At 40.4% G+C, this 8,396-nt stretch overlaps 1 protein-coding gene across 1 annotated transcript; it reads right to left on the bottom strand.

Moving 5' to 3' along the window:
* Positions 1 to 8: 8 nt before the first annotated feature.
* LOC139371397 (interleukin-1 receptor-associated kinase 1 binding protein 1) lies at positions 9 to 5,259 on the bottom strand. Its single transcript, XM_071111784.1, has 4 exons — positions 4,860 to 5,259; positions 3,510 to 3,575; positions 356 to 486; positions 9 to 283 (listed from the first exon to the last, which is right to left on the bottom strand). Exons 1-4 carry the CDS (start codon positions 5,145 to 5,147, stop codon positions 49 to 51), a joined length of 720 nt encoding a protein of 239 aa, XP_070967885.1. The 5' UTR covers positions 5,148 to 5,259; the 3' UTR covers positions 9 to 48.
* Positions 5,260 to 8,396: the final 3,137 nt, after the last annotated feature.

Below are 8,396 nucleotides of genomic sequence, written 5' to 3'. Positions count from 1 at the left end.
GAGTGTGTGTTTGCACTGTGCTGACAGGGTAGATGGGTAATGTAGTCTTCAAATCTTCTTCCTGGTTCTGTCTTTGTGTCGGAGGTTAAAGGTGACAAACACACGAGAGGTCGCACTGATGCTAGGCCTGTGTACCCCCTCTCCTCCTTCTCTCCCTCCATCTCTCTCCGTGGCCTCTTCCTCTCTGACCAGTAGGGGGTGCCCCAGAGTCTGTCCCAGCATGCTGCTCATCTCAGACGCCTTCAGACGAGCATTCTCTACTGCTGCTACACACACGCTCCGCCTGGACACATACACACATTATTATGATAGTATAGTGTGTGTACATGTGTGTGTGTGCGTGTGCGTGTGTTACCTCAATAGGCCGAGACACTCTTCACTGTGGTAGAAGTGAGGTGTGCTGACACACACACTCTTATCCAGCTTCTCCAACAGAACAATACACACTCTCTCCATCTGACCAAAGTCTGAGAACACCACCATCACCTGTAAAAACACACACCCACAGCGGTAAGATTGTTGGGCTAGTAACCGAAAGGTCGCTAGTTTGAATCCCCGAGCTGACAAGGTACAAATCTGTTGTTCTGCCCCTACACAGGCAGTTAACCCACTGTTCCTAGGCCGTCATTGAAAATAAGAATTTGTTCTTAACTGACTTGCCAAGTTAAATAAAGGTTAAAACAAAAATGCTTTGAAAGGCTGGCCATGGCTCAAACACCATTTTCCCAGAAACCCTAGACCCACTCCAATTTGCATACCGCACCAACAGATTCACAGATGATGCAATCTCTATTGCACTCCACACTGCCCTTTCACACCTGGACAAAAGGAACACCTATGTGAAAATGCTAGTCCTTTAATACAGCTCAGCGTTCAACACCATAGTGTCCTCAAAGCTCATCACTAAGCTAAGGACACTGGGACTAAACACCTCCCTCTGCAACTGGATCTTGTACTTCCTGACGGGCCGCCCCCAGGTGGTAAGGTTAGGTAACAACACATCCGCCACACTGCTCCTCAACACGGGAGCCCCTCAGGGGTGCGTGCTCAGTCCCTTCCAACACCATTAAGTTTGCTGATGACACAACAGTGGTGGGCCTAATCATAGACAACAATGAGAAAGCTTATAGGGAGGAGGTCAGAGACCTGCCCGTGTGGCGCAAGGACAACAACCTCTCCCTCAACGTTGGTCCAAAAGGTTGCTGGATTGAATCCCCTAGCTGACAAGGTATAAATCTGCCATCCTGAGCAAGGCAGTTATTCCACTGTTCCCCGGGCTCTGAAGATGATGTCGATTAAGACAGCACCTCTGATTCAGAGGGGTTGGGTTAAATGCAGAAGACACATTTAATTTGTACATATTACTTCAACAGTATTTAACATGAGATCCTCTCTAATATTTACAGGAATGTGGTTCTGAATATAAACAGCAACACCATTGGCATTTCTATTTAACCTTTATTTAACTAGGCAAGTCAGTTAAGAACAAATTCTTATTTTCAATGGGTTCAGTGGGTTAACTGCCTGTTCAGGGGCAGAATGACATAGTTGAACTTGCAACCTTGCGGTTACTAGTCCAACGCTCTAACCACTAGGCTACCCTACCATGGTAGCCTAGTGTTTGAAACTACTACTTAGGTAGTTTTTTGGGGGTATTTTTGATTACTTTTACTTCATTACATTCCAAAAGAAAATGTACTTTTTACTCCATACATTTTCCCTGACACCCAAAAGTACTCGTTGAGTTTTGAATGCTTAGCAGGACAGGAAAATTGCCTAATTCACACATTTATCAAGAGAACGAGCACATCCCTGGTCATCCCTACTGCCTCTGATCTGGCAGACTCACTAAAAACATACTTTGTTTGTAAATTATGTCTTGAGTTTTGGAGCATGCCCCTGGCTATCCGTTAAAAAAAGAAAATGATGCCATCTGGTTTGCTTTATATAAGGAATTAGAAATGATATTACTCTTACTTTTGATAAAGTATATTTTAGCAATTACATGTACTTTTGATACTTAAGTATATTTAAAACCAAATACTTTTAGACTTACTCAATTAGTATTTTACTGGGTGACTCACTTTTACTTGAGTCATTTTCTATTAAGGTATCTTTACTTTTACTCAAGTATGACAATTGGTTACTTTTTCCACCACGGATTTCATGAACCTTGTTTCTCTTCGATATAGGGGGCGCTCTTTTAATTTTTTGATAAAAAAACTTTCCCGTTTTAAACAAGATATTTTGTCACGAAAAGATGCTCGACTATGCATATAATTGACAGCTTTGGAAAGAAAACACTCTGACATTTCCAAATCTGCAAAGATATTATCTGTGAGTGCCACAGAACTGATGCTACAGGTGAAACCAAGATGAAATTTCAAACAGGAAATGCCCCAGATTTTGAATGCGCTTTGTTCCAATGTCTCCTTATATGGCTGTGAATGCGCAAGGAATGAGCCTACACTTTCTGTCGTTTCCCCAAGGTGTCTGCAGCATTGTGACGTATTTGTAGGCATATCATTGGAAGATTGACCATAAGAGACTAACTACATTTACCAGGTGCTCCGTCTGGTGTCCTCCGTTGCAATTATTGCGTAATCTCCAGCTGCATGTATTTTACCATTTGCTTCAGAGGAGAAACCAAACTGCCACGAATGACTTATCATCGAATAGATATGTGAAAAACACCTTGAGGATTGATTCTAAACAACGTTTACCATGTTTATGTCGATATTATGGAGTTAATTTGGAAAAAAGTTTGGCGTTGTAATGACTGAATTTTCGTGTTTTTTTCTTAGCCAAACGTGATGAACAAAACGGAGCGATTTCTCCTACACAAATAATATTTTTGGAAAAACTGAACATTTGCTATCTAACTGAGAGTCTCCTCATTGAAAACATCCGAAGTTCTTCAAAGGTAAATTATTTTATTTGAATGCTTTTCTTGTTTTTGTGAAAATGTTGCCTGCTGAATGCTAGGCTTAATGCTATGCTAGCTATCAATACTCTTACACAAATGCTTGTGTAGCTATGGTTGAAAAGCATATTTTGAAAATCTGAGATGACAGTGTTGTTAACAAAAGGCTAAGCTTGTGAGCCAATATATTTATTTCATTTCATTTGCGATTTTCATGAATAGTTAACGTTGCGTTATGGTAATGAGCTTGAGGCTATAATTACGCTCCCGGATACGGGATTGCTCGACGCAACAGGTACATATGTTGATGTGGGCTATTTTTTTAGCACTTTTCTTATGGGATGCTTACTTGTTTTTATTGCTTTACTGGGACGCTTAGCAGAAGTAGATATGCTCATGTTATTTATGTTAGTGCAGGGTGAGCTGCACATGATTGATACTATATGCTGGACTTCTCACAGTAGGCATGGACTAGAATATAATTCCCAACACTTCGTAGACCCGTCTCCATTCCTTTCCCATGTTAATGCACGGTCTACTTCAGTCTGTACATACAAATTTAGGGATTTCAGCACAGGGAACCTACCAGAGCCTCCATGTGGTAAAGGTCATCAGCTCTGTAGATGTGTCTCGTCACTGTCAACTCTTCCCCCTGCAGGGTGAGAGGAGAAGATGAAGAGTGGAGAGGAGGGAGGAGAGACATCTTCAAACATCCTACTTAATAGTGATTAGACAGCTGTGTCAGTCAGTCAGTGTGCTGACTGTATGTTTGCCCCGTGTCTGTCTGTCAATGTCACTGGCATTGCACTACACCAGTTGCCCACCTCCTGTCCTCCAGTACCCCCAACAATCCAGCACACATTCTAGTTATATCCGCAGACGATTCAACTCATTGAGGGCTTGATGATTAGTTGACAAGTTGAATCAGGTGTGCTTGTCTGGGGCTACAAAAACATGTGTGCTTTTGGGGGTACTGGAGGCCTGGAGTTGAAATACTGAATTACACAGCTGGGATATGAAATTACCTATCCAACCAATAGCAATAGATACCCTATTGAATTGTTTTAGGCCTATATGCCAATATATCCATATTACAAGTTCTTTGAACTAATATAATTAGGAATTATAATACTAGAATAGACATGAGCCTTCATATGATGGGATAAATGTCAGACATTTTGGTCATTGTTTTGTATTTATTAGGATCCCCAATTAGCTGCTGCCGGGGTCCAAACAAAAAAAACATTGAGTTGGTCAACCCTGGTTTGCCAGTGCTGTGATAAGATATGTGTAAAATAATGAATTTGAAGAATGTATCTGCACTGTATGTTTGTTAGCTAGCTAGGCAGACCGTTTTAGAGGAATGATTCCATAGATTTATTTTTATAATTAACTGCCAATATGCCAATATTCCATTCAAACAATGCAGTCAATCCACACCCATACATGCACTGGAGGAAATCAGTTGATTATAGAACTTAGACAAGTTGTAAATGCAACAAGTACTTGTATCAAATACTTGTAACAACCACCTGTATCAAGTACTCGTAAGAAATACTTGTATCATACAATAGCACTGACAGCTTTCCAAGAACTAAAATGTATACATTTATGGTCTGTTTACATATTTTAGAGGATATTTATACAGAGCATTTGTATAAAACACTTATAAACTGTATATATAATTGTATGACTATTCTAGGTTGACAATTCTATTACACCAGTTCTGATATATCACATGCCTTACTTTTATTTTTCTGCATAAGTATAATCAGGATTAAGTCTCTACTGCCATTCATTCCAATTACTGTTTTGGATTTGTCCCTGAACAATATGGCTGCCATTTTCAAAGCCATTCTGGAACTTTAAAGGCTTTATGACATAGCCCATCTAATAATTTAATAGGATGTCTATGGTTGTATGAACTCCAAATTACCTTGACATGGTGTTGTCTCAGGGTCTGTAGAATGTACTCTACTCTCCTCGAGATGCTGTTGGTGACGTCGTTCACCGACTCCTTGCTGTTTTTGAAACTAACGGAAACAGTAGCGCGGTCGGCTGGGCACGAGACCTCTGCGCTCCCAGTCACCTGGACCTCTCGCGCGCTGTTCTGGGTTCGCTGAACGGTAACCGTGTGTCCCCCCATCCCTGGTTCGTTTTCGTCCCGGTAAATATCTCCCGCGGGTAATAAAGCAGCGAAAACTCTAGACGGACTGATAGCCATGGCGGAACACAAATTAAACTCTCGCTGCTATGGTAACTAACGCGGGTGTAGGGATGTGTAGTTCATATGTAGATCCATCTGCGAAGAACTACATGTTCCAAGACAGATGGAGCGGGAGGTTTACAAATTTAGCTGACACATTTTCTTTGTCAAAAATGTCAATTTTGTACACATTTTAATGTATACAAATTGTAAGATTTGCTGAGATTTTGTATAAAGCTTGTTACAAATGTTAGACTATTAGAGTGACTGATAAGACAATAGGCTTTACATTGTAGGATGATTTATTATGCTTTTGAGTTATTTAGCCAATATTTCAGATGTTGAGCACTATATTCCCAGTCCCCCAGAACATTTCTAATAAAGACAGACAGGCTTTTACCTTTTTAAAATAGCCCGCCCAAAAATGTACCAGTGTATTGATGTGGTCAATAGAAGGCACCAGAAGCCTTTTAATGTAGGCCGACCCAGTAAACCAAAGTAAGGAAGGGTACCTTTTCCATTGGCTTCGGAATGAATCAGTAATGCTGAGGGGATTTCCATTCCTAGCTATTAATTAATAATAACATATGACAAGTCTATTTCTACAATAGCAATTTAAAATAAGAATATAGATATTTTTATGGACCCATGTCACTTGAAATAAGCTTTAATAATAGATCTATCGTAGGCTAGGCTACAGCTTTTTCCCCCCCTTTTTTGTTGAAATGTTATCAAACAATAAATAAAATAACCAATTGATAATGGAAATTAACTATAATTAGGATTATTTTTACCCAAATAATGTTGTTTGTATATCAGTAGGAGGGTACTGGAGGTGCTGCTGCATATGTGATGCAGTCATATGATAATAGTATTTGGTCTAATGATTATGGCAGGGGTCAAAGACGGGCAGTAGAGAGAGTGAGAGAGAGAGCACCGCCCATGTTGAGGCAGGTTAAAGGACGAACAGGTCATCAGGTAAGAATTTGAGTTATAAGGCACTATCAGTTCAACTCCTCATCTTTGCTGACTATAGCCCAAGTGCTATAACATAGAGGTTAAAGTTATTGTCATATTTTCCATCATATTTTGAATGTAACTGAATTATTTTATGAATTAATACTGCAATTAAATTGTGTAACCAAGTAAGAAGTGCCTTGACTCCTTTTTTAAAAAGTTAATAGGGCATAATTGTTTTATTTATTCAAGACCATGTACTAGCCAAGCGTGGTGATAGAATAATGGGTTTTGACATTTCAATTTAGTTAAAGAAGGGGTGTAGCTGTGACTTTCTAAACTGTTAAGAGTAAGAACACAGTTTAAATTAATATAGAAAATATTGCTATTTCAGTTGTAATTGGGGAATATTGATCGTTTCTGATCAGGACATTTTTTAAATGTATTTTTGCGAGACTTGGTGAAGGGCCCTGCGAGGCCCCGGATAAAACTCAACTACTCTTCTCCTTCTCCCTTTTTGACACCCAGGTGGCGGCACGCAACTCTGCATGCCTGGCAGACATCTCAGCTCGGATGTTGGCCCACCACCTCAAGCTCAACAAAACAGAGCTGCTCTTCATCCCGGGGAAGGCCTGCCCTCTCCAAGACCTCTCCATCACGGTTGACAACTCCACGGCGTCCCCCTCCCAGAGTACCAAGACACTTAGTGTGACCCTGGACAACACCCTGTCATTCTCTTCAAATATCCAAGCAGTGACTCGCCCCTGCAATTCCATGCTCTAGAACATCCTTACAGTATGACCTTACCTCACACAGGAAGCAACACAGTTCCTAATCCAGGCACTTGTCAACGCCCATCTAGACAACTGCAACTCTCTGTTGGCTAGGCTCCCCGCTTGTGCCATCAAACCACAGCAAGTTATCCAGAATGCCGCAGCCAACCTGGTGTTCAACATTTTTAAGTTCTCCCATGTCACCCCCCGAGCACTCCGTTCCGCCACCTCTGGTCTCTTGGCCCTCCCGAGTCCCGGCTGTCCTGACTTTACCGAGCTGCCCTATGGGAGGGCAGCTCCCATAGGGGCAGCTCGGGTAAAGTCAGGACAGCCGTGTCCCTGCCCATGTTCCAAGTACATCTGAAACCCCTACTTCTTTGAAGAGTATCTTAAGTAACTCTCACAGCACTTGTCTTTTCCTACTAGCACTGACTTTGCTGATAAATACTTTGTTGAAGGAAAATGTACTTGATATGATTGTGATGTGTTATTGTCTCACCTAGCAATCTTAAAATGAATGCACTAATTGTTAGTTGCTCTGGATCAGAGCGTCTGCTAAATGACTCAAATTAAAAATATATATAAATAAAAAGAGGTCCCAGGATGAAAACAGGACCCGTGGCACACTCAGGGAAACTATTAACAATTCACCTTATTTGAACTATGTAATGCTAATCCTTAAAATAATCATGAAACATTTTTCTCATGTACTAAAAGTGATACCAAGGATAATTTAGCTATTTGATAGAGAATTTTCAGATCCCTTGAATTATAAAAAAAAAAAGATATAATTGTTTTAATTTAATGAACATTTTTTAGGCCTTACTGCTATTAGCCCGTACAAACGCATTGAATAACATATTTACTACACGGAACAACAGATAGTCCCAAAAACAAATCTAAAAGATGTTTGTTCTGAAGTGTCTATCCGATATCTGAGAGGTATTAGAAAGATCAGGAAACATTTCTTATTTTTGTACATGTAATTAACCCCTTATTTTTGGCACTAAACAGTCTCCACATTTCCATTCATGGGGTTCTGGGGGACCTATATACGAGTCTTGTGAGGCATGTGGTTGTCCTAGAGCAAAAGAAACTGACATGTACGTGTTCGTGAGAGTTTCACCTTCCCACAGAGTCTAAACTGTTCGGACACTACAGACAGAAGTTGGCAGATCAGCTGTATCAACTTCAGACAATTCCCAATTCCCAAGATGCTTGTGGGGGTTGTGTCCATAGAGGGGTCATAATAGTTTGTAGGCCAAACCGTTTGGATGCTAAGGACAATTTTGTGAGAAGACCGATTTTTCGGGATATCTCATGGTCTGACAGACACCATGAGTTTGTTTCCCCACCAGCATTTTCTTTCTTTTTTACAAAAACAATAAATATATAAAGTACCAGTCAAATGTTTGGACAAACCTACTCATTCAAGGGTTTTTCTTTATTTTGACTATTTTCTACACTGTAGAAAAGACATGAAGACATGAAGACATCAAAACTATTAAATTACACATATGGAATCATGTAGTAACCA

This window comes from Oncorhynchus clarkii, chromosome 17 (assembly GCF_045791955.1).
Source record: "Oncorhynchus clarkii lewisi isolate Uvic-CL-2024 chromosome 17, UVic_Ocla_1.0, whole genome shotgun sequence".
Taxonomy (NCBI): domain Eukaryota; kingdom Metazoa; phylum Chordata; class Actinopteri; order Salmoniformes; family Salmonidae; genus Oncorhynchus; species Oncorhynchus clarkii.
Note: the sequence above shows the minus strand (reverse complement) of the source record. Positions and strands in the feature narration are given on the sequence as shown.